Below are 27,465 nucleotides of genomic sequence, written 5' to 3'. Positions count from 1 at the left end.
AGACTAAAAAGAGATCAGAAAATCAGATTTTGTTACAAAGACTCAATACCTTTGCTATTTCCATTTAAAGAAATATATGACCATTTGCTGTGTGACCAGTGACTATGACCAGCTTGTAATATGTACATTGTACAGTTCAGGGTATATATTTTCTTGGAAAATTGCCTGAACTTTTTTTCCTAGATGTTCGATATGTTTTTTAGGGTTTTATTTTTTTGCGTTCTTTTTAAGCGTCCCCAGTTAAAAGGACTCATAAGTGTAATTTCAAGTGACCCTTCATGTCCGATTTACAACGGTACCTTTGACACCTTCAACTGATCAATGTTGTGGCACGTATTCTACAAGGTGTCCCAATAAACATGGGAATTCAGTGATGACTTTTATATCGTCTTTGATCCATGCGGCAATTTTTCATGAGCACAATTATTGCAGTATGCCAGCTTAAACATCTAATATCGAAAATGCCTGGTCTAGACATTTTCAAAATGGGTCTACCATTTTTGTATCTTTTTGGGAATTTGGACAAATTTCAATTTATTAATAAATCAAAACAGCCTTAATATCTAATATCTTCGTCAATGTTTAAATTACAAGAAAAGTATATAGAGTAGAGACCTCTTTATGAAAAGCTTGTCAGACATTCAGCCTTGTTTTTTTACTTTCTTTGCCATGCCTTAAATATTAGACATCAAAGACAACTTTCAAGTCGTCTCTCAATTCCCATGTTTATTGGGACAACCTGTACAAAACACGCTTTTATTGTTAAACACTTTGTTTGAAAGCTTTTTAAAAAAATGTTACTATTTACTTTCTAGAATTGGCAGAAAATTTATATTTCATATTTTTGGAAACCGTTTTTAGAGTACAATATTAGGTAATGTCCAGATCAAACTGTACACAATGTACAACGTGTTTTAGAGGGACCAAACTGTACACAATGTACACCGTGTTTTAGAGGGATCAAACTGTACACAATGTACACCGTGTTTTAGAGGGACCAAACTGTACACAATGTACACCGTGTTTTAGAGGGACCAAACTGTACACAATGTACACTTTAAGTATATATAAAGCTATATGACGGTCTCCAAGAAGGTGTTGTTCTAGGCGCTGCAGCATGTTCTGAAGAACCGGGTGAGTATCATCCAGGGTCCTCCCGGAGCAGGGAAAACTTTCATAGGAACCAAGATACTAGAGATACTGCTCCGACTTGAGAAACCATCAACCCGACCCATCCTGGTAATCACGTATAAGAACCATGCCCTGGATGAATTCCTAGGTGGTCTCCTGGACACTCATGCAGTGTCTAAGTGGAATATGGTGAGGTAAGTCCACACATTGATCCCCCCCCCTCCTCCTTTTAGGAAAATACTTATTGAAGATTGAACTCCATACTGGCAAAATGCCTCCGTTTTCCCCTTAAAATAGATTTTTCCAACTCGCCGTAAAAATCCCCTGAATATATTTATTAAAAGGGAGTGACCGGCAATGTATAGTAGTTGAACTGAGAATGTAGTGTTGTGAAGAAATTTTTTAGACATATAAAACTTTTAATGATGTATTGTATAATTACTGAGTTTGAGCGCAAAGTTGACATTCAAAATCATCCATTTGGTTGTTTACGTTTTGAGAATAGACTTTTCAAAAATTATTAAATAACGACGACAAAAAAGTAAATAAAATTCTACTGTTAACTAATTAGATGTTTAGGAACATATTTCTCAATAGAAATTTGTTAATAAATCGTCGTTAGAATCATTATATTGAATTTCTTATTCTTTATGAATTTCTTCGCAGATTTCTTCATATTTGGAATATCGTCTTTCAATAAAAATTCCAAAAATCTACAGAAAATGATTGTGTACAATGAGAGAATACAGAAACCTATAACTGAATAAGAGTTAATTTTTATTTTCTCAACCTGTTCCTACACAATTAATATGTTTACTGATTTTTGTTACATTTTTTGCCGGCATTCCTATTTCCCTCCCTCATACCTCATCTTCTCCTACTAACTTATCTTTCTTTTGCTTACATTTTGTGATGAATTATTTCAAATGTGTATTTGAGTATAGGGCCTATCATTTGAAATAGCCTTTATCGGCTAGATAGGTCCTGAATTATGAATTGTATGTAAGTAAATGTTAATCATTAATCGAAAAAAATTAAAAAATAATAAAAAATATTAGACGCGTTGAAGACGATATTTCCAAATCTTCTATAGACGTTTTATTAAAAGTTTACAACCCCGAACAACTAAGCTGTTATCAAGGATCGGTGGTAAATGTTCCGATCATCGGCTGGAGGATTGTCGGATGTATAATGTATTACGAAGAAAGGAGTATGTAGGACGACACCAGATCAACGAGATGAACGATCAGATCGCCCATCTTAACAAAAGGCTGCATGAGGAAATATCCAGGTACAACCCTAAAAACGTAAAAAGTCGTCTTTATTACACCGTATAATAATAAATCGGCGTAAATATTTACAAATTTTAAAATCTTTAGATAAAGGGTTATCCACAACGAATGAGACTTAATGACGACCTAAAACTTTTAAAATTTGTCGATCTGCATTGATTTGCCTAGCTTGAATGTGCTTTTGTGCCTAGAAAAAAGTCCCTCAATGGAATACTTAACGATTTAGCATAGAGAAAACGATTTAGTATAGAGAAAACTATTTAGCATAGAGAAAACAATTTAGCATAGAGAAAACGATTAAGCATAGAAAAAAAACGATTTAGCATAGAGAAAACGATTTAGCACAGAGGAAACAATTTAGCATAGATAAAACGATTTAACATAGAGAAAACAATTTAGCATTGTAAACGATATAGCATTGAGAAGACGATATAGCCTAGAGAAAACGATATAGCCTATAGAAAGCGATTTAGCATAGAGAAAACTATTAAGCATAAAGAAAACGATTTAGCATAGAGAAAACTATTAAGCATAAAGAAAACGATTTAGCATAGAGAAAACGATTAAGCATAGAGAAAACGATTCAGTATAGAGAAAACGATTTAGCATAGAGAAAACGATTTAGCATATTGTGAAATCCGTGCTAATCTTTGCTTTCTTTGAAATCATCATTGTAGGATACTGGATCCAACTAAAAATAGTAAAAATATATCTAATTCTGTTGTTGTCCTAGGAGTCGACATTTTGAATTAAATACAATGAAGATGACTTTAGATTTAGATTTTTATCCATACATCATCAAATAATTTTTCTCACTTGTGAATCGGTCATGTAAGTCTTTAAAGAAGGGTCATCGAAATACCACTAACAGTCCCTTTAATTAGGTTTCCTGTCGGGTTGAAGTTGGCTGATATAGTGTTTTATATGTCTGATATAGATATATATAATATACTGACTGATTCCAATACTAACGAGGACATGATCCGTATCATACAGAGAAATATATGGCAGACTGGAGCAACCATGCAGGATATGATTTTAGGTAAACATATTAATACAGGGCTATCCATCAAGCATCATATTTTCATGACGATCTAAAATTAAATATTACGATTGAAAGGTTCTTCAATATTAAATCATGTGACAGTTGACAGAGTATGTAGAGTCGTTTTTAAATGTCATTCTCTATCTAGCCATCTCTCTTGTTCCCTTCTTATATACAGAGTGTCGTACGAAACATGACAGTAGCAAGACGACTGATTTTTGTCGGGTTTGATCTTAAAAATAATTTGCGACATTTATTTATCCAAATTTTAGAAGTATGATTCTAGAATTAATTATCACAAAGTACCCCTAGAGGTGGTATTTCCAAAATGTGGTCCGCCTTTTATTTACTATCAATACTATCGGAGGTATGAAGAATTTCCTTAAGATTTCAACAATTTTGGTTTTATTTATAAATTTGAAATCTGGACGAAATTCTTAATATCCCCGGTAATATTGACAGCACAAAAAAGGCAGACCACCTTTTTGAAATGCCAGAACTAGGATCATTTGGTGGTTATAGTTTCAAGAATCATTAATATTAAAGTAGGTTGATGACTGAATGTCACAAAAAAATCAAAGATGAAAAACGACTTTCATGTCGTCTTGCTACCATCATGTTTCTTGGGACACCCTGTATATCCGGCCCATTTGATTTTATTTTACCTTAAATTATATCATTTCATCTTAAAATATATCTGGATTTAAATCCATACATTTCATGATCAGAGGGGTCTTTTGTAAGGGTCTGTAATTTTAAACGTAATTTCAATCGGCTCTATTTATAAATGGCATTTCTGATTTTCAACGGTACCCTTGAAAGCTTGTCCAAGAATGAATTAGATATTAATGTTGATAGTTTCAATTGTGGTGTCTTTACAAAAGTGACTTCCACATTGCACATTTATACTGCAGGAAAACAATTTAGGAAGTATTAGATAGAATTAAGTACTTTTTATGGTAGAAAAACGACATTATCTTCCACATTATTAATCAGGTAAAGGTTACAACACTCTAGGATGCCGAGTCCATCAGCACCTGATCCAATCAGGGTTCAGCCATGTGTTTGTTGTCTATTCTGAACCATCTATCTTTATCTCTAGCTCATTATCCAATTAGGGATAAATCCTGCAATCGGCGCTTTAACAGTATGTGTAAATATTTACCTATACTGAATTATAGTGACAAGAGTACCGTTTGGACTCAGACATGCCCCGTTTTTAGATTACAACAACAGTCCCTTTAAATCGTTTATAAAATTTGCATAAAATGTTAATTTTTGTTTGAAGAAAGTCCTCCGGACAAGAAGCTATCGAGTGATTGGAGGGAAATCAAAAACAAATTCTGGAATTGGATTCCATCGAACATAGATTTCAGGTTATTATGAAGATTTTGATTTTGATTTTGATTTTGATTTTGATTTTGATTTTGATTTTGATTTTGATTTTGATTTTGATTTCGGTTTTGGTTTTGGTTTTGGTTTTGGTTTTGGTTTTGGTTTTGGTTTTGGTTTTGGTTTTGGTTTTGGTTTTGGTTTTGATTTTGATTTTAATTTTGATTTTTATTTTTATTTTGATAATTATTGAAATTGAATTTGTTGTGTTTAGTCGGTTTGCGAACCATATTGGAAAGATGAAACAGAGTCTGACTAAGATTCAGTTGATCAGGGAAACACAGAAGAACATTGAGGAGGATAATGTTGAGCAGCAGGATCAAACTGAAGTGAAGGAGTGGGATAATGAGAGAAAACACTATTCGGATGATTCTGGACGCGGAGGTCCAGCCGGAGATTTTCGCATGGACATAACTGAAATCCGCCAGACTGGATTTATCTGTAAACTTGATAGTTTCCCAGACACCTGCCCTTTAGATAAAGATCTTTTGTCTGGGGAGATACCTGTCGAAGACATGTTGACAGATGAGAAGATAAAATACCTGTATGCTGTTCTGTGTCAGCGCCAAGAGTTAATGAATCTGGAAGCACTATATGAAAAATTAGATGAAGCACAAAGAAAGAAAGAAAGCCTTGAAATGGCAAACAAAGCAGAATCACTGAGTGACATGAAGGTCATAGCTATGACAATTACAGGAGCTTCTATAAATAACTCCTTGCTGAAGATGATAGATCCTGAAATAGTGATGGTGGAAGAAGCAGCTGAGATACTGGAACCCCAGCTTCTGGTTGCTCTGACAGCTCGACTCAAACATCTTATTATGATTGGAGACCATAACCAGTTACCCCCTCAGGTAGAACAGTTTCCATCTTTTTAAATAATTAGTAAAAAGCTCATTGGAGTTCATTTTAAACGTATTTTGTTTTAAAGGGACTGGATGAGTAATTTCAAGTGATCTTACATGCAAAGATGTTAATTGCCTAAATCACAATGGTATCCTTAAAACTTTTGAGGTTATCGGACTTTTTAACAATAATATACAAAACGCTTTTAATTGTTGAATACTTGCAAGCTTTTTTAAGTTTGAAAAATATCAATATTCACTAACTACAAATTAACAGAAAATAGATATTTGTTTAGAGTTTTAGAAACACAGAACTCTCTTCACTCAGTGAACAGTCAAAGGTTTAAAGGGTACCGTTGTAAACCGAACATTGCCCTTTTAGCATAGAGGGTCACTTGACATTACGCTTACAGTCCCTTTAAGATAAGGTTTATTGAATAGTTTATCCTAGGTTGAAACATACGAGCTGAAGAACAAATTCAACTTTGATGTGTCCATGATGCAAAGGCTGGTGCAGAACAACCTACCCTACATCCAGCTAGAAATGCAAAACAGGATGCGCCCTGATATCGCGGAACTGCTGAAGGATATTTATCCTAATCTTCTTAGTAATCATGGCAGAGTAGACTCTATTGAGCTTCCCGTAACTCTTACGCATTCATCAATATTCTGGACACACAAAGAGGAGGAAAAGGGGGATAGAAGTGCCAATAATCCTACGGAAGCTGAGATGGCACTGAGTCTTGCAACTCTTCTGGTTACCTACGGAGCTGAACCAAGGGACATAACTATTCTCTGCGCTTATCTGGGTCAAACAAGTCTGGTAAAAATTCAAATGCAGAGTTATCTCACTAAATACAAGGTTCTCAACAATACACCATTCATCATTTCAACTGTGGACAACTACCAGGGAGATGAAAACAAGATTGTTATTGTTTCTCTTGTTCGCGGGAATCCCAAAGGAACAGTTGGTTTTCTTAAAGATCTTCCTAGAAGATGTGTAGCTCAGTCCAGAGCCAAGTCATGTGTTATCTTCATAGGAAATGAGTTGACTATAAGGAAAGCTGACTGTTGGGATGTATTGATGGACAAGGTCCAACATCTAGGACCTCAGGTTTATATATCCTGTCCTCTCCACCCTGTAAACCAGCTGAGTTTGGACAGTGTAAAGAAGATACAAAATCTTCTTGAAACCCCATCAGAACTCTGTACTGTACTTTGTGGGAATCTGCATCTATGCTTGAACAAGGATCATGCATGCAAACTTCCATGTCAACCAAGGCATGAACACACCAAGTGCCGGACCAAGGTTGGCTATGTATGTCCGGACTGTGGCAGGGATGTTACCAAACGCTGCTATGACAAAGATCCTCAATGCATAGAAGTTATAGACTTTGTATATCCAAGATGTGGCCACCCTGATAAAAGGTATACACTAAAACTAAAATGATTTTCGATTTAATTTCAAGTAATCCTGCATTTAAATTGTTACACTCCCCATTCACAATGATAACATAAAAACCCCTGTTCGTCCGGTTTAGCTAAAATGACTGAGATATCATTATTTTTCTCTTAATATTGTCCTTATTGTCCTGCAGATAAAGATAATATTGTTAATTTCTAATTTTTAAGCTTATTTCATGAGTAAGGAAATATTAATCAACAAATTATTGGATTTTTTAAAATAGTTTTCTTTATTTAGGGCTTGCTTTAGAGGAGTAGAAGAAGAGGAAAGACTCGAGTGCAAACTTCCCTGTGTTGAGACAATGAGCTGTGGAAAACACAACTGTGTTAAACAATGTGGCGAAACTCATTCTCATGATAAATGCAGTAAGATGGTAGATACACAGTTTAGCTGTGGACATGCTGGGACGAAGAAGTGTTACAAGAAGGATTCAGAAGTGAAGTGCATGAAGGATATACTGAAACAGTTCCCCGCCTGTCCACACAGTGTCAAGGTTGAATGCAGTGCATCGATGAAAGAAATCAAGTGTAATACAGAGGTAAAGTTTATCTCTCAGTGCGGACACACAAATGTGAAGATGTGTTATCAAAGTGTTCTTGACGTAAAGTGCAAGAAAGTCTGCAATAAGATTCTGCTTTGTAACCATAAATGTGAACGAAGTTGTGGAGAGGATGTCTGTGGTTCTTGTAAAAGATGTGAAGAGCTGGCTATACAACAAATCAAGAAATCCAGAGAGCATGCACGGAGAGAAGTAAAGAAAATTGAAAACATGTTAAAATTCCGAAGAAATCCCAAGCCTACAAGTCAGGTTGTGGAGCCACTTCATGACGAGTTTGATGGAATCAAAGATTTTACTCTTAAGTACATCGTTCCTCTTCATAATTGGTTTCCCATAATAGAGAGAGTAGAACGAGTTGAAAACCTTCGTCTACAGAAAGCCTGGTGGAAGGCTAAGAGTGAATTGTTTGATCCTGTCAGAGATTGGAGTTATAAGTTCCATGGAACTGATAATAAGGCAGTTCAAAATATCTGCTTTGGTAGCGGGTTCAGACTGCCGAAGCAATCTAACCGGAATATGTTTGGGCAGGGAGTTTATTTTGCCAGTAATTCATCCAAGTCTGCTCAGGAAATATATACTAAGAAGAGTAACAAGCTGTTGGTGTGTAAGGTACTGCTAGGCAAATCTCTAGCTGCTACAACGGCCATGAACACCTTAACTCCAGAAGAGATGAAGAAGAAGAGATATGACTCTCTGTATGCTGCAGCTGGAACGTGTAATCTAAAGAATGATGAGTTTATTATATATGATCCAGCTCTAGCTCTCCCTGCCTACATAGTTCACTACAGAAATGGATCTCCAGGAGAAAATTCTTCTCTTCCGTTATTTAAATCCATCCCACCCCAGCAGATATTCAAGATTTCAACAGTATTCCCCAAGAAAGCCTACAATGACAAGAATCCATACGAGATACAATACCTGCTCGCAGAAACTGTGTTCTACAGAATACCTTCATCTATCAGGGACACAAAACCTAATATACAGTTTATAGATATTGTGATGAACCCAACTCTCAATGCCAAGTTTGACCGTATGAAGAGAGTGTTGAGTTGCGAGGAGACCCAGTTGTTCTACATGTTTAAGTTAGATGATCTCCAGGATGTGTTGAAGACCAACTTTAACACCACACATCTGAAGACGCTGGTTGGAGAAAAAGGATTGTATTTTGCAGATCGTCCCGAATCCAGTGATCAGTATAAACCTGGATGCAAATCTGTTCTACTGTGCAAAGTTCTGCAAGCTGGTTTGAAGGTAATGCAAAGATTTGTTTTCAGGGGTGTATTTTTTCTCAAAAAACAATTCCCCCCTTTTAAAATTAGTTTTTTTTTCACCAGAGTTAGGTATGTTTGTGGGGGGTTTGTCGTTGAATTACGGAAAATTAATGATTTTAAGGATGAGAAGAAAAAAACTTATTCTAAAAATATTGATTATTATGTATATATTAAATAAGTGAACATTCTCTTTTATTTAGAAAGTCCCCACTGGATGTATGCTGCCCAGTAATCTTTCCTCTTTGTCGGATAGAGTCCTTCCAGCCTTCGTAATCAACTTTACCGGGACCCTATAGTGGAAACCTATCCCATATTATAGAATATTAATATTCTAATATTCTTCGTAATCAACTTTACCGGGACCCTATAGTGTAAACCTATCCCATATTATAGAATATTAATATTCTAATATTCTTCGTAATCAACTTTACCAGGATTTTTAGTGCGCACTGCACAGTGCACACCTCCCATTTATTGCACGCTATATATTTTCAATATTGTTTAATGTAAATCATGCATGAAAATCCCATATTAGTGTCCCTTTAGTGCAAAATTTCGACATATATTGCACTGCACGCTATATTTGCAATATTGTGAAATACAAACCATGCGAGCATGAAAATCCCAGGGTTATTTTAGTGGTAACCCGTCCTTTAATATTGAGACATACTTTAAAACCTTTTAACCAAAAACTGTGTTACTAGAAAATTTACTTCGACAAAATGTATATGTTTCTATTTTTTCACATTTATGTAAAACGTTGAAAATGTCGTCTTCTAAAGTTAATAGAATTATTTGCTAAACTAATGACTTCTGTAAATTCATATTTTTACCAAGTTTAACTGACTTGAACGGGTAAAACATCACTTTACCAATGTTTGGACAAGAATCTTATTAGTGCAGTGTAAGAAGTTGACTAGTATTTTGAAAATTTATTTTATTTCTAAACTACATTGTTTGCTGTTAGAAGATACAATAAAATGTGAAATTATTTTTTTTTTACTTTTTGTAAATTGTTTTCTCCCCGTTAAGAACATTACGTAAGAATTAAAGTTGTAAAGTAAAAGATCATGAATACTACAATTTAGTCAAATGCATTTTTCAAGTCTAAATAACATCGACAAGTTAACATTTTATCGATTGAAAGGAACAGCGCGCCACAAAACCTGATTTTCTAATCCCTCTATCTTTGCAGTGCAACCCAATGTTGTAGACCTTAAGATTTTTCAAACTTGGAATTCGGTAAGAATATAGATCAAATAATCAAAGTTTGAAATATCAAAGGTCCACACCATCAGATTGCTGATATAGGCTTTAAAAAATTCGAGTTTGTGGCCAAAGACCTAATTCTTTCATTTAGTTAATTACATCATAAGAAATTTATGCAACGGGTGGGGGGATATTGAATTTATTACACTTTCTGTAAACTGAATTTTCTAGGAAACCTGCTCCTCCTGGAAGAATGTCATTAAAATAAATTTTCTAAGTTTCCTTTTTGGGTATACATATGTGTAGGTTTACATCAAGAAAAAAATTAACCATATGAAATTCTTGAAAAATATATTGAAATCTACAAAATTGCCATACCATATTCGTGAAACCCGGTTTCCGATATTGGTCTCAAAAAAATTCCCTGTATTTAAGTTTTTGGCTCTGGCATTAATTTCTATTCTTCTGAATTAAGTGGGTCCAACCTCCCACCTCCTCTATAAACTCAGGTTCAACACACAAAAGAGTTAATCTTGAGTCCTTGGGGGGGCAGCAATTCTTCTCCTCAATCTTGGAACAAAACCTTCCAGAACCAGGACTAGTTGGCGGAGCTCCATAATGTCTACAGGACTGCACGCAGTCAAGGGAACATAATATTAGGGAATATTTTATGTTTGTTACTTCTTTGTTACTGCAACGCAATTGCTAAGTATATTATTATGCCATATAGGTCATTTCTAAGTGATCCTCTATTGTTAGAGCGGTATGTCCGTTTTTCAACCTGTCTGAGCTGAACTAATTGAGTTATTGTCCTGTTGAAAAGGATTATTTTACATTGTTGGTTCAAGTAAAAATGTATTTTTATAGAATTCAACACTTTCAGATAGAAATATCACGATATCTTCCTCAGTGTTGCTCAGATAATGGTTCAAGGGTTGCCACTCTATGAATTGAGGGTCACGTTAAATTTGATCAAGAGCCTCCACAATAATCTGAGATGCAGAACTTACAGCAAATTAAACGAATTGGATCATTTAGAGAATCTGAAAAACAAACGATTTTTTATGGATCAGTCGGAGTTTGGACCAAAAATGAACAATTTCTTTTTTAAAAAGAAATATTTTATTTTCACTGATTAAAAAAAAATGTTCTTACACTTGAAACCAATTTAGTTTTTTTTTACTGAACAAGCGAACTTTTGAAAAACGATAGTTTTTTTTACAAAAAGAACATTTTTTAAACGAACTTAATAAAAAGGTTGTGTTTTACATAACAATTTTTTCAAACAAAAAATAATGTACTTCAAATGAACGAATGATTTTATTAAACGAACGATTTTACTGAACAAATGATTTCACTGAACAAAATATTTTACTGAACAAATGATTTTACTGAACGAATGATTTTATTGAACTAATGATTTTACTGAACAAATGATTTTACTGAGCAAAAGATTTTACTGAACAAATGATTTCACTGAACAAATTATTTCATTGAACGAATGATTTAGTTGAACGATCTTTCAGTTTGAAAACAAACATAATTGGTGGAAAATAAAGATAATTCTAAAAAACCTGAGTAACTCAGGGTTGCTCGATCCTATTATTATTTTAATTCAATATTTTTTCAATTTTAATAGATATAATTTACTACTTAATTTATTACTTTTAATTCCGGACCATGTGACCATCACTCCAACCAATGGCAGTGCAGTATTATTGTCACGTGGCTCCATCTGTATCACATGACCAGTGTATGCATTGTCATTGGAGAGAGTTCTGGTCACATGACACGGACGTATATCTTACAATCTTACATCTAAACATTTTGGTATAATTTTGACATAGTTTTATGTAAATTTCTCGAGACAGGAACATCAGATAGATGTCTTGTAGGTATCGTTCAACTCCTGAGATTCTCAGGTTTCTGCCTATATCCCCTTTCATTATTCCTTTACAGTCCCTTTAATAAAACAAAAAAATTTCTAAATTTGAATGAAATTATTCATATCCCTTGAAATTTTGTACGCAAAAAATAGGCGACCACGTCTAAATAATTGTCAATTTATTCCGAGTCTTTCTAGTTATGAATGTATAATAAGAAATAACACCTCTAAACAATTTTTACAGAGCCGCAAACAATATTATTTGAAATCTTCGTTTTGCCAAGACTCTGTGAAGACCAATATAACCTTCAATACTCTCAATAGTAGTAATTATTTGTTATTACGCAGGATCTGTCAATAATTTGTTATTACGTAGGATCTGTTAATTATTTATTATTAAGTAGGATGTGTTAATATATTTGTTATTACGCAGGATCTGTCAATTATTTGTTATTACGTAGGATCTGTTAATTATTTATTATTAAGTAGGATGTGTTAATATATTTGTTATTACGTAGAATCTGTTAATTATTTTATATTAAGCAGAATCTATTAATTATTTGTTATTACGAAGGATCTGTTAATTATTTATTATTAAGTAGGATATGTTAATTATTTGATATTACGCAGGATCTGTTAATTATTTGATATTACGCAGGATCTTTTAATTATTTGTTATCACGTAGGATCTCTTAATTATTTGTTACTACGCAGGATCTGTTACGTTAATTATTTGATATTACGCAGGATCTGTTACGTTAATTATTTGATATTACGCCGGATCTGTTAATTATTGGATATTACGCACAGGGTTTCCAACGTAATAGATTATTCTCTTACGCGTAATTACGTGCAGTTACGCGTAATAATTTTCATTTCGTGTAATTTCGCAGGATTACGCGTAATTGGGGAAATATCCATTTCGCGAAATTACGGCGTAATTTCGCGTAATTTCTACAACGTAATTTCGCGAAATTAAGTAATGATTACGCGTAATAAGCGAAACTATAATTACGCGTTATTACGGCATAATTTCGCGTAATTTCTACAACGTAATTTTGCAAAATTTCGTAATGATTACCCGTTATAGGCGAAACTATAATTACGCGTAATTACGGTGTAATTTCGCGTAATATCTATGAGGTAATTTCGCGAATAATTAGCGAAACTTCAATTTCGCGAAAGTACATAATAATTTTGGGTAATTTCTATAAAGTAATTTTGCGAAATTTTGCAATAATTACATCTATGAGATTTTGAAGATTTAATTTTTAATTTAAATAAAACAACTAACTTACAAGGAAAATAATGTCACGCAAGTTGAATCAGAAATTTCAGCCAATACTATGTTGGTTGATGTAATTTTTACGTTCGACAACTAAAAAGTTTAACAAAGGGCCAACAATTTATTTTTATCAAAAAAATACATAATCTATAAAGGAATTGAGTCTTTGCCACTAGCTCAACTTTTCTAATCCTTATATCAATTAGGAACCTAATGGTGGAAACCTTTTATATTTCAAACTTTGATTATTTAATCTAACAGAATTCATAGTTTGAAATATCTAAGGTCTACGGCATTGGGTTGCAAAAATATAGGGATTAGAAAATAAAATTTTGTGGCAAAGACTCAATTCCTTTTTCAATTTTTGACGACTTGTTAATATTTCAACCTACTTTCTCAAGTTTATCTTCCTTGCTTGAAAAAATGTAAAATCGTCAAAATATGTTTGACATGGTTGTAGCGGGTCTTACAATACTTTCCCGCTATAATTATTTCTGAGAATTAATATGTACTTTTTTATTACGGAATTGTTTCGTATTACGTAATTTCGCGTAATTACGCATTAATTACGCGAAACTCGACTTTCTTTCATAAACGTAATAAACGCGTAATTACGCGTAATGCTCCTGCGTAAGTGAAAGAAAGTGTTACACGTAATTACGACTGGAAACCCTACGCAAGACCTCTTAATTATTGGATATTACGCAGGATCTATTAATTATTTGTTATTACGTAAGACCTGTTAATTATTGATATTACGCAGGATCTGTTAATTATTTGATATTACGCAGGATATGTTAATTATTGATATTACGCAGGATCTGTTAATTATTTGATATTACGCAAGACCTCTTAATTATTGGATATTACGCAGGATCTATTGATTATTTGTTATTACGTAAGACCTGTTAATTATTTGATATTACGCAGGATCTTATAATTATTTAATATTACGCAGGATCTATTAATTATTTGATATTACGCAGGATCAAGAAAAATTTCATTCTTGCATATTTGTAACAACAATTTTCTCTTTAAATATTCTATAGAAAAAGAGCTTTGAAATCTGTATACAATATAAACATGTAAGTTTGCTTTGCTCACATTTGGATGTAAAATGAAGATAGTTAACGAGGTCACAAAGGCATACTAGCTAGTTGTTCAGCATACAAATTATGGTATTGCTATAGGGAGTGTCCACGAGTTTCAAAAATGCAGGGAAAAATAAAAAATAAATTATGAATGGGATCGCAACGAATTAAAAAATACAGAAATGCTTGTGCAGGACAAATTTTGAAATTAATTGAATCTTTGCCAAACTTTGCAACCTAATTAATGTACATATTTTGATCTCTCATTCAAAATCCGTCAAAAAAGCGTAGGAGACTCTTCAAATTGATAATTTTCATAGCTTTCTGGATTTCTTCGATCTTGCTCATTACGGTTTTTCTGATGGATTCTTTGTGTATATACATATGCAGCCAGACATGCTTAGCTCAAGTTAGTTTGGCGTGAGATGTATAATATAGTTTATTATACTAAAACGGATTGTGGGATATTGGAATCAAATTACACGTCTTACAGTTTATCTTGTAAATAAATACTTGGTCCGACTGAATGTTAGTAAGGTTAGATATAACCTATAAAAAGTAGTTTACAGGGTGTCCCGCTTATCATGAAAATTTCTCTAGTTGAGAATACATGTCATTCTCCTTGAATATATTTCAGCATATTTTGTTAACCTCATTTTGCAAAAATGATTCCAAGAACAAAAAATACCTTTTGTTCAAGGGAGTATAAAGGGGGGGACAAGGGGGGCAGTGCCTCCCCTAGACCTGTTCAGAATTGGGGGTTAGAGGGGAACCCCGCCCCCTCTCCACAAACAAATATATCTTATAAATGGGAATTCTAAAAATTGAATTTTGAAAAAAAAAATCTAAAAATTCTAAAAAATATAGCCCATTCGGTTCAGCCGTTTGACCAGCCATAGCGAACATATAAATGAAAGAAGAGCTTTATTACATAGAATTCAAATTGTACTTCTACTTTTTTTTCAAAGTTTCTCATTTTCAAAAATGTCTTTTACTATCTCTAGTTTAAATACAAAAATAACATGTATTAAAATGTAGATTTTTAGAAACATGTTTTTTTCTGCTAGTTTTGTTTGAACGAGATATGAAGTAATACTTGCAAGGTAATTAGACTGTATGTGTAGCTTTAAAGTATCTTATACCTATGCCATATATCCAAGAAGCCAAATGTAGAACTTTGATTTTGAATTTAACCAATAAGAATATAAAAAAGAGGGTTGCTGGAAACCAATAAGAATATAAAAAGGAGGTTGCTGGGAACCAATAAGAATATAAAAAGAAGGTTGCTGGGAACCAATAAGAATATAAAAAAAGGAGGTTGCTGGAAACCAATAACAATGAAAAAGGAGGTTGCTGGAAACCAATAACAATATAAAAAGGAGGTTGCTGGGAACCAATAAGAATATAAAAAGAAGGTTGCTGGGAACCAATAAGAATATAAAAAAAGGAGGTTGCTGGAAACCAATAACAATGAAAAAGGAGGTTGCTGGAAACCGATTTTTAACTTTAATAATTTATTTAAGTTTAAGGATGTGGGCACAAGCTCATGCATACAAATAAAACGATATATTAATATTTCTATTTCAAGTTTTATTATGAAGGTCTTTCTATTAATTTGTTTTGCTCAAGATCGATTAATAGTTATGTACCCCAACGTTTTGTGTTGCGCCGTTGTCTTAAAACTTAACCATGGGTAACCCTATAAACCACACTGAACACTTATTTTACGCGGGCTGATCTTGCTTCCTGTTTTTCTTTAGGTTTGGTTAAATGATAATGATTTTTGTTAATCGCATGTTGTGTTGACTTGTAGAAAACTGGATTTTCAAACATAAATGAGTTATGTTCTTTTGTCCTTTTCTCAGTCAGTCAAAAATAGTAAAAAGAAAGAAAATGAGGAATTTTTCCTAAAACAATTGATTTTTTAACTTGTATATCCTCAATTCCGTCTATCTTTTCCTTTCTTGTTTTGTATTCTCTGGGTTCACTGGCTCAGTAAAAAATTCTCTCTCATATTCTCCAACTTAACTTTTCCTTACTTACTAGTGCTATCCTTTCTGCACTTTAATTGGATCATCCTGTGTAAATGCCATGTTCATCAGTGCCCATAATTTGTCTATTGCTTGAAAAAATCGCAATACTCCGGCCAGAATATATTCCCCCATCCTTCTTGTAAATAAAATTTTTTGAATTGTGTAATGAAAGACAAGACATCAATAACAATATAAAAAGGAGGTTGTTGGAAACCAATAACAATATAAAAAGGAGGTTGCTGGGAACCAATAACAAAAAAAGGAGGTTGCTTGGAACCAATAACAATAAAAAATGAGGTTGCTGGAAACCAATAACAATGAAAAATGAGGTTGCTGGAAACCAATAACAATGAAAAATGAGATTACTGGAAACCAATAACAATGAAAAATGAAAAATGAGTTTGCTGGGAACCAATAACAATGAAAAATGAGGTTGCTGGAAACCAATGACAAGGAAAAAGGAGGTTGCGATTGCGACATGAATTGAGTTATCCACAATGGGATGAGACTTCAAGTCATTTAAAGGGAGTGTTCGCGAAAAATTAATGGGGGTATACGCTTACATCAAAAAATTATCGATGGTGATCGCTAATAATCTTACTTCTATCTGTTACGTCTATAAGGAGAAAATTGTTATAACAACCCATACGGAAGAACGTAGCGTCCATACAAAATTCTAAAATTGCAACATTTGATTCGGATTGTAAAAAAATCAATTTAATCATTCAGATATTACAAAATTAAATCATGGATAATTTTTCGATGCACTTGTATAGTTAATATTTCATCATATTTTTTATTTTTATGATATTTTACTTTTGAAAACATTTATTCCTGTTTCGAGGAATTTTTATAATGAAGACGACATTTTCATATTTTCCAGGAATGTTCGAAAATCCAGAGCCAACCGTGAAAACAAGTTGTAAGCTAAATATTACTTTTTAAAAATATCAAAAATATCATGAAATAATAACTATATACGAAAGCGTCAAAAAATTATTATTGATTATATAGGTTGTAATATCTGAATGATTCATTTGGAATTAAATTGATTTTTTATAAGATCCTTGTCGAATCTTGCAACTTTCAGAATTTGTTATAAATACGCCAACATTCACTCAACGCGTCATCCAAAATTAATTATGTGCTTTAAGAATTCTCAAAGGGCCTGTAACCGTAATTTCAGTGCAAATATTTACAATGCTATCCTTGAAACCTTTACCTGACTATTAATGTAGAAGATATTGTCGTTTTTCCAGACGTATTATTGGTTAATTCTGGTAATTCCTACATATTTTCTTGCAGTAGAGAGTCACTTTTGTAGTGAAACCACAATTGAAAATAACCAGTTTTCAAAATTATAAAAATTTATATCTTATTAATACTTGATCAGAAAAAGCTTTTAAAAGTACCGCTGTGAATCGGACATTGCCATCTTTATTTGGAGGGTCTGGGTATAGTCTCATCAATATTAAATCTTTATTTGTTTCTTTATAAATGTTTAAATTTAGTGGAAATGGTTACAACAGTTCTGTACGTATCTGCAGCAATGTTCTTTATTCTCTGTGTAGCTTTCCTCTTTATAAAGGAGTTTGTTCAGTAATCTTATTATCAGGTAATTATTGTAAAGCAAATTGATGGAAATATCCTGTTTTTCTTTCTGTAAATACATGCTTTTACGGTTTTCTGTTTAAAAATGACGAACAAAATGAAACTTTAAATAAAAAACTTATCAGATAATTTCGCTAATTTTCATCCCGAGTCCGACATAATCTAAAATTCTTTTTTAATTTATTAAATTTCTTTGTTTTACATATATATTTTATACTAGATAAAGGGCCGGCGTTGCCCGTGGAAAAAAAATGTTAAAAAAATATTAAAACTTTTTTTTTGAAAACATACCACCCCCAGGCTACCCATGAGTGTCAACAAAAAATGTCAGCCCATTCCGTCCAGCCGTTTGGCCGGCTATAGGCAACATATATATATATATATATATATACGAATGTCTTGTTTTACTTACATATATATAATATATGACATGAGAAACACTAAAGGACGTCAAAATTCACCATTATTTCGTCCGACCACAACTTTTTTCGTCCGTCATTGTTTTAATTATTTTATTAGAATTTTGAGCCACGTCATGTTGTTTATAATGGTATAGAATATTTTATCAAGTTTTTATATAGTTGTAGATGTAGAACGTCCAGCCCAAGTAACCTACAAGTTGCAGTTTAGGAGTAAAATAAGAAATCAACAGAAAAGTGCGCGGTCCGGACGAAAAGTAGGTGAGGTCCGGACGAAAAGTAGGTGAGGTCCGGACGAAAAGTAGGTGAGGTCCGGATGAAACATACGAAGTTGAGTCACTCATATTTTCCGTTCTTAAATATCGTTTTATTTTTGAAACAAAATGCATTTTAAACAAAATGAATCCGTATTGAATAACATAACATTTCCTAAATTCGAAAAAAAAACACGTTTTATATGGCATAAACAATACGGTTAAAAGCACAGAAGCATTGCCGCGCCCGGACGAATTAAAGTGCGGTCTGAAGAAATAATGGTGAATTCTGACGTCATTGTGGAAAACTTTTTCTCTTCGCAATATAAACGATAAAAGTTCGTACCGATGAAATCCTTCCAGTCATTTCGTGTATTCAGTTGAATAAATTGGATAGACTTGATCGGTTCAGCCGTTTTGACGTTTATTGGATACAAACAGACAGACAGACAAACAGACAAGCCAAATTTATATATAGATAAAGCACTTGTTGCTAGCTTTAGTTTTTGAGAAATAGTTGGCTAAACCCTCATTGAATTTTGCTTGAGAGCGTGATACCTTTAAATCGCAGTGCAAATTACATAAAGACAGAAAATTAGACCACATTTTGAAAACCCTGAGACTATAGTAGTTTTTCGGTTTTAGATGTGATACTACAAAATCATATTTACGAAGTAATGCCGCTTGGAATAAAGTTATCATTTAATTCCCACGTTTATTGGGACACCCTGTAACAACATCAAGTACACTTAGGATTATCTAAATGTCGTCTTCCTATTGCACAGCGCTATAGATCCCGCTGTATAAAGGTTTTATGAAATGTAAAAGGTCAATGTAACTTTGTCCATTTGTGATTTGGGGATATTTAGAACAAAACGGTAGGATTTTAAAAAGAAAATTTGGCCATTAAACAAACAAACAAGCAAAAATAATCTAAATATATAATTATTACCCCCTGCCCTGATCTTAACATAATAAGATAGAATCCTGATTTCCTTTATTAGTTGGTGTTCTCCTCAATATTGGAAATCATTGCTTAAACATCAATATATGTATAGTACTGCAGGGTTACCTATAAAGAAAAGATTAGATATTATTTGTATTCTATTCAAATCAGATTTGAAAGATGAGAAGATCAATTTCTAAGATAGCAGACGACTAAAAACTGTTGATAAATAAGCTTTAATCAGCGTTAAAAACAAGTAAAATTGAAAAATTAATTCAGTATTGATATTAATATATATACCGTACATTTTTCCATTGTAAATGGCACAATAAGTAAAAATGCAACTGTGTGTGGTTCCAACCTGATCCTCATTCCAGAACTAAATTTAAAAAGTACACAGCGTACTTACAAATGGAAAAAAGGGCAATGAAGTAAAAAAAACCTTCTTTTTTTAGGTTGCGTCCTTCTCTGCTAGCAGTTAAAACATTAAGTAAGTGTCGTTAATTAAGTTTCTTACTATACAGGGTTACTCAAAAAAATGAGACTTCAGAAACGACTATACATCATTTCCTGGAACTGTAAACTTTTTCCTTTTTTGGCAAAGCAATAAATAAGCCATTAAACAACTATCTTGAAGGCAGAAGACTTAATCCAACCTTGGAATCATCATGTAGACTTAATCCAACCTTGGAATCATCATAATTATAAAGTTTTAGATCGTCTTCATAGTCTTATCCTTTTTGGGTAACTCTGTAATTGTTGCACTTTCTTCCCCTTGAATTCACAAATCAAACCATCATACAGGGTGTCCCACATCTAGATCGTCAATGGGTCTGAATTACGATTTTCGGGACTTATCAGAAAATTAAAGAACTATGAATCATTTTGAAAAATTGAATAAGGCTGGTACAAAAATTTTCTTGCGAAAAAAGCTAGGTTTTTCGAGTATTATGTGTTTATTTCATAGCTAAAACTTGAAGAGATAATCCAATATGATATGGGACGCGCTCTGTATGTAAAACTACTGCAGCAGAAGAGCTTTTATATAGCTATGAGGCCGAATTTAATGAATTTGAACCGGTTAAAATTCTTTAAACAAAGGAGAATTTTCTTGCAAACATTCGACTCTTTTTCAAATTCTTAGTTCTCCGCCCTACCTTTACCGTCCAGGGTATTCTTATTTCTAATTATCACGAATGTTTAAGAGTAAAATAGAAAAGCGTCTTTTGGTAAATTTTGAAAGTATTTAAAATGGCAGACCAAATAAAATGAATTAACGACGCCTTGTATTTCTGAGAAATATGAATAAATAAAATTAAAGCTAGAATTTGAAATCTAAAGTTTTCAACATGATTAATAACAATACAGATAGAACACTGGATGTCGTCTTTTCAAGATTTAGGGGGTTTACGTTCACAGTAACCCTTAGGCAGAGGCCCATGAAGGAGTTACCCGCATGCTCTCTCTCTGCCTTGTAACTCAACACGGCATACGTACAACTTATTAGGGCTTTTGCCTCAGGGTTACTGTGAACGAAAACAACCTAAATCTTTAAAAGACGACATCTAGTGTTCTGTCTGTATTGTTTTTAATCTATGTTTTAATAATATAAATCGATTTTCAATATTTTTTTATTTTAGAGAAATCCAGATATCAGAGGATAATCTCAAGGGTAGACGATCCTTCAACCCTTTCATTAACAGGGTTCCAAGGTATTCATTAACTCAATCATTCAATCATTCAACTACATTCTTTCATTCATCCTTTCATTCATAGTTATTCTTTCATTTATTCATTCATTCATCTATATTCTTTCTTTCATTTATTTATTAATTTATTAACAGGATTCCCAGATATTCATCCTTTAAATCATCCTTCATTTCCTTAATAAGGTACCCGGGTATTCATTCATTCATTCATCCTTTAACAGGGTTCCCAGGTATATATCCTTTCATGTATTCATCCTTCCTCCTTCCTATATTCGTTCATCCTTTCATTCATTAACAGGGTTCTCAGTTATTCATCCTTTCATTCACCTATATATTTTTATTCATCCTTCTACCCTATGCTTTCTTACATTCATAATTTCATTTTCTCTTTCTATCATTTATAGATTCATTTGTCAACGTAATTTCAACTGATTCCTCATTTACAGAGAATTACTCTGATGTGAAATGTGAATTCTAAAGAGTGTGGAAGATATCTTTATAAGAGTTTAGTACTTTTAATTTCCTAAAGCTTATATCTTTAATTTTTGATCATTCAATGGTTTGAGTTTTAATGTTTTAAATTAGATTTGCTAATCTTCAAATGTTAGGTCACTTAAAATTACATTAACAGTCTCTTTTATAATCCATATTATTAATGTTTAGAAAGGGATTAACTCCCTTTAATAATCCATATTATTAATGTTTAGAAAGGGATCAACTCCCTTTAATAATCCATATTATTAATGTTTAGAAAGGGATCAACTCCCTTTAATAATCCATATTATTAATGTTTAGAAAGGGATCAACTGCAGTTTATCCTGGATCATTCTCTCGCCAGACTGTGTGAAAAAAAAACAATTTTATAAAATTATTGAAATTCGTCAAAATTTTGAAAACATATTCGTGTATTTTGATTTTTTGTTGGTGACAACAATTATTAAGAAATCACCTGTGCTTCTGTAATATGTAAAAATTAAATTTTACATTTGAAAATTTAAATATCTTTTTACACTGTTAATCTTTACATCTTTTAATTTCTGCTTTAAAAAAATGGCAACCGCTGATGAAAAATCTAAGGAATTTTAAACAAAAATTGATAAATTTTTATCGCACAAATTATTTTTAGAGTTTTATTTTCTAAGAATTTACATAAAAACTGGCAAAAAAATGTCAATGGCAACTATAGAAAAACTATATATACAAGTGTAACAAGAAAACAGTTGAATGATTATCGTCTTCTTTTTAACTTTTTATTTGAAATTATTGTAATTTGTAAATCATATCTAAAAAATTGTCCTGAGCTGGCAACTGTTGGTTTGAATAATTTTAATCACGATTTAACTTTAGGATAGCTATCTTTTGATTATAATCACGATTTAACTTTAGAATAGCTATCTTTTAACTATAATCACGATTTAACTTTAGGATAGTTATTTCTTAATTTTAATCACGATTTAACTTTAGGATAGCTTTTTTAAATTTTAATCACGATTTAACTTTAGGATAGCTTTTTTTTAATTTTAATCACGATTTAACTTTAGGATAGCTTCTTTAAATTTTAATCACGATTTAACTTTAGAATAGCTATCTTTTAATTATAATCACGATTTAACTTTAGGATAGCTATCTTTTAACTATAATCACGATTTAACTTTAGGATAGCTTTTTTTAATTTTAATCACGATTTAACTTTAGGATAGCTATCTTTTAATTATAATCACGATTTAACTTTAGGATACCTTCTTTTAATTTTAATCACGATTTAACTTTAGGATAGTTATCTTCAACCCCAGACTGGGTACGAATACCAAATCAAATAAAGAATGAAAAAATCTGCAGATTAACAAAAGATTGAGATCAAACATTGATCTTGATGTTACCAGCTCTGAGCTGGGAACTCTTGAATAGTTTATATCGGGATTAATGCTTGATCTATTCTTTTTCTTAATCTCGAGATTAAATAATGCTTGTTCTCTTCTTGTTATTAATCTCCAGATTAATTAATAGATCGTGATTACGGATATTTCATTCTAAAGTTTTCAGCTTATATTTTAGAAACTTACATTGATATTAATAATGGAAATGAATTCTGTGAATTTTCACCATTTGACCCTGTTTTTGTCCTCTAAATCGATTTTTTAGTATTTCTATACTGTGGATTTTATTGATATTCCAACAATGAAAGATTCCTCAATAATAATAACATGTTTAACGTTCTTACATATCTACATTTTTATTAATACTTATTTTAAACATTTACATGTTTTAAGAGGATCATTATATATATATTATATAAATAAAATGATTAAGTGAAAGCCGGAAAACGTACGAAATTCCGCTAAGTAAATTAATACTCAACCATCTCTAAACAAGTGCCCTATACAGTATACATAAACTGAGTTTTTGCCACAAACTCTGATTTCCTAATATATCTTTAATCTTTGCAACCTGATGTCGCAGACCTTTTATGTTTAAAATCACGAATTCTATCAGATCAATAAATCCAAGTTTGAATTATCAAAGGTTTAGACCATCAGGTTGCAAAGATATAGGGATTAGAAAATTGCGGCAAAAACTCTGTTCCTTGCTGCACTAAAAGAAAGAATAAAAAAAAGTTCATTGGAAAGTTTTCTGGTTCTCACGATGTATTAAAATATCTTTATAAATGAATATATCATCATATTTGTAAATGATTTTGGAAAAAATATATTATTCCTGCTTAGAATTTAGTAGCAACGACTAATTCTTTCAGGCTTCAAATGCTGCACATTTGATTCTTTCTCGTCAGAAAGAGTATTTCAGAAAATCTTCAAATATTTTCGCATCCGAATTTCAAGTAACCCTCCTTACAAAGATGGACAATGAACAATTCACAACGGTACCCATCAAACATTAACTGGTCTATAACGTGGATGCTTTTCTGAAGTAAAAATGCACAAGTTACTCTAGAACAGAAACCACAATTGAAAATGATCATTTTTTAAATATATACACACTGATATCTGGTGACCTGAGGATTGCTTGAAATTTAAGAAAAAAAAAAACGAATTTTGGAGGGAAAAAAATATTGATTTTTGAAGCAAAACAATAAAATTTTTTTATCCTTTGTTCCTTCTCGCTCTCCCATGGGCTCCCTCGAAAAAATTTCAGCCAATTCGGTCCAGCCGTTGGCTGTTCATTGCTGACATATTTATATGAGTGAAAAGCTTTATTTTATAAATGAAAAAAAATAAAAGAATAAACTAAATTTAGTTTAGCGTGGACAAAGTGTATGATACATGTACAATAAACCCCCCGGACCGGTGTGCACACTTCTTAATTGTTTTATATCTAGACAAAAAGTGAGATTTCAAGGTTTGTCTTCCCCGGTCTGAACAATCGGAACATTAAAGCGTAAAGTTAGCAAACAATATAAAACATTTCTACAAGGATTGCATTCAAATATAAACCAACAAGAGTAGAAATAAAGAGAGGGGTGGTAGTTTATACTTTATATTTTAAAGGGACATGTAAGCGTAATTTCAAGTAACCTTTTATTCAAAGATGACAATGTCCGATTCACAACGGTACCCATAAACGCATGACACATAAACCATGCGATGTGAATAGAAATAAGGAAATAATAGGTTTTGCTTACATTGTTTACATAATAGGTTTAGCCCAGAAACTGGTTTCATTGAAAACAATAACAAAGTTTAAACGGGTCTCGGTATTCTTTAGCTGTGCACCAAAATCTGTAGAATTTGATTTTAAATATTTTTATAAAAAAAAATGAAAAGCAAATTTATGAACTTTTATTGATTAACTTTTTTAAATAATATTTTTCCCATAACTTTTAAAAATCTAGAATTTTCTTTAAAAAGTGAAAACTTTGATCTTAAAAGTGAATACTTTGATCTAAAAAGTGAATACTTTAATCTAAAAAGTGAATACTTTAATCTAAAAAGTAAATACTTTAATCTAAAAAGTGAATATTTTAATCTAAAAAGTGAATACTTTGATCTAAAAAGTGAATACTTTAATCTAAAAAGTGAATACTTTAATCTAAAAAGTGAATACTTTAATCTAAAAAGTGAATACTTTAATATAAAAAGTGAATACTTTGATCTAAAAAGTGAATACTTTAATATAAAAAGTGAATACTTTCATCTAAAAAGTGAAGACTTTGATCTAAAAAGTGAATACTTTAATCTAAAAAGTGAAAACTTTGATCTAAAAAGTGAATACTTTAATCTAAAAAGTGAATACTTTAATCTAAAAAGTGAACATTTTAATCTAAAAAGTGAATACTTTAATATAAAAAGTGAATACTTTAATCTAAAAAGTGAAGACTTTGATCTAAAATGTGAATACTTTGATCTAAAAAGTGAATACTTTAATATAAAAAGTGAATACTTTAATCCAAAAAGTGAATACTTTAATCTAAAAAGTGAATACTTTGATCTAAAAAGTGAATACTTTAATCTAAAAAGTGAATACTTTGATCTAAAAAGTGAATACTTTAATCTAAAAAGTGAAGACTTTGATCTTAAAAGAGATAATTTGAGTAAATATATTTGACCAGGGAAATGGAATCCCAATCTTATTTATATACGAATTATATGGTTACAATTAATAAACCGAACAGAATGATTTGTTTATGAACCGGCCATTTTAGCCAAAGGTAAAAAGTGTTAGATAGTTAATCCTTTTTGCATCTTTGGTAAATCCAATTAAGTTAATTATTTCGGAGATCTCTAAGGTGCAGCGATCCCAAACAAGTGCAAAAAATTTGGAATCTGCTTTTTCCACGGGTTAAGAACTTAATCACGTCAAATGTAAAGTTTACTTTATCTTATTCAAAAGTTCTGACCACAAGTTCTTGACAAATGTTAAAAGAAACGAAAAAATCGAACAATTTAATTCTAAAAATATAGTTAACCCTTTCCATATTGGTGTCCCTGGTACAGGGTGGTTAGGGGCGTACTCTGGAATTTGTCTGGGGGGGGGTACATTATGTTGTTGGTGCCCCTGTCCCAGGAGTTATGTAAGAAATTTGTCCTGACCAAAATCTGGCATTGACCCTGCCTAACTGCCTTGTGTACTATTCAAACAAAACTACAATGTCATCTTGCTCCAATGTTGTTACTTGTTTTGATAAAAAGCCTAATATCTTTCAGAGCTTAAATAAGGCGCGTAATTCTTAATATATTCACAGTGCACCGTATTAAGGCTTTAAACTGTCGGCTGTAAAACGACCTAAACTCATTGAATATGACAATCTTAAAGTTGAATTAAATCTTCTGCCTTGAACATTTATTCCTGTAATGACTTGGTAAAGAAGTTGCAGGGAATCATGAATATAAGAAAATTATAAATGCTGTACAACCGTATCTGAAGTCTAATCCTTTGTTGGGTAGCCCTCATTCACAACGGTACCCACTTCACATTTATGGCAAGGAGAAAGATATCGCAGTTTTTCAATCTTAAAAGATACAATTTTTACCAACGTCCTTCTTTTTATCTCTAATGCATTAATTCGCAAGTCATTTAAAAGAAATTAAAAACTGGAAAATTATTAGTTTTTAGCAATAACAAAGAAATCTTCCTCATTGTTGCCTTGATGTGAATCTGGCATGTACCTTGTTTTCCGGGGTTTACCTGGTTATCTAGGGTACTCCAGGGTTCTCGAGGGTTTCCCTGGTTCTCTAGGGTTCTTGAGGGTTTCCCCTGGTTCTCCAGGGTTTCCCTGGTTCTCTAGGGTTCTCGAGGGTTTCGTTTGGTTCTCCAGGGTTTCCAGGGTTCTCCAGGGTTCTCCAGGGTTCTCCAGGGTTCTCCAGGGTTCTCCAGGGTTTCTCTGGTTCTCCAGGGTTCTTGAGGGTTCCCCTGGTTCTCCAGGGTTTCCCTGGTTCTCTAGGGTTCTCGAGGGTTTCCCCTGGTTCTCCAGTGTTCTACAGGGTTGCCCCTGGTTCTCCAGGGTTTCCCTGGCTCTCCAGGGTTTCCCTGGCTCTCCAGGGTTCCCCTGGTTCTGCAGGGTTTCCTGG

At 32.5% G+C, this 27,465-nt stretch overlaps 1 protein-coding gene and 2 long non-coding RNA genes across 3 annotated transcripts; all 3 read left to right on the top strand.

The window, feature by feature from the left end:
- The first annotated feature begins 120 nt into the window (after positions 1–120).
- Positions 121–9,992, top strand: LOC111703517 (uncharacterized). Its single transcript, XM_023475474.1, has 9 exons — positions 121–141; positions 1,108–1,325; positions 2,273–2,422; positions 3,308–3,465; positions 4,757–4,844; positions 5,075–5,714; positions 6,157–7,133; positions 7,408–8,980; positions 9,201–9,992. The coding sequence occupies exons 1-9, from the start codon at positions 121–123 to the stop codon at positions 9,294–9,296; spliced, it is 3,921 nt and encodes a 1,306-aa protein (XP_023331242.1). The 3' UTR covers positions 9,297–9,992.
- A 5,713-nt stretch (positions 9,993–15,705) lies between these two features.
- On the top strand, positions 15,706–16,043 carry LOC111703532 (uncharacterized). The gene is made up of 2 exons (XR_002765624.1): positions 15,706–15,819; positions 15,953–16,043. It is a non-coding gene; the product is annotated as an uncharacterized LOC111703532 (long non-coding RNA).
- Positions 16,044–21,352: 5,309 nt separating this feature from the next.
- LOC111703528 (uncharacterized) lies at positions 21,353–22,297 on the top strand. The gene is made up of 2 exons (XR_002765623.1): positions 21,353–21,445; positions 22,238–22,297. It is a non-coding gene; the product is annotated as an uncharacterized LOC111703528 (long non-coding RNA).
- Positions 22,298–27,465: the final 5,168 nt, after the last annotated feature.

This window comes from Eurytemora carolleeae, unplaced genomic scaffold (assembly GCF_000591075.1).
Source record: "Eurytemora carolleeae unplaced genomic scaffold, Eaff_2.0 scaffold464, whole genome shotgun sequence".
NCBI lineage: Eukaryota > Metazoa > Arthropoda > Copepoda > Calanoida > Temoridae > Eurytemora > Eurytemora carolleeae.
The sequence above is the reverse complement of the archived record's forward strand: the minus strand, read 5'-3'. Positions and strand labels throughout refer to the sequence as shown.

What these genes read in the sequence shown, in the direction of transcription:
- LOC111703517 (XM_023475474.1), top strand. Translation starts at nt 121, where the DNA reads ATGTACATTGTACAGTTCAGG. An exon ending in CTGCATGAGGAAATATCCAG is followed by an intron (nt 2,423 to 3,307) that starts GTACAACCCTAA and finishes CCCTTTAATTAG; the next exon opens with GTTTCCTGTCGGGTTGAAGT. An exon ending in TGTGGCCACCCTGATAAAAG is followed by an intron (nt 7,134 to 7,407) that starts GTATACACTAAA and finishes TTCTTTATTTAG; the next exon opens with GGCTTGCTTTAGAGGAGTAG.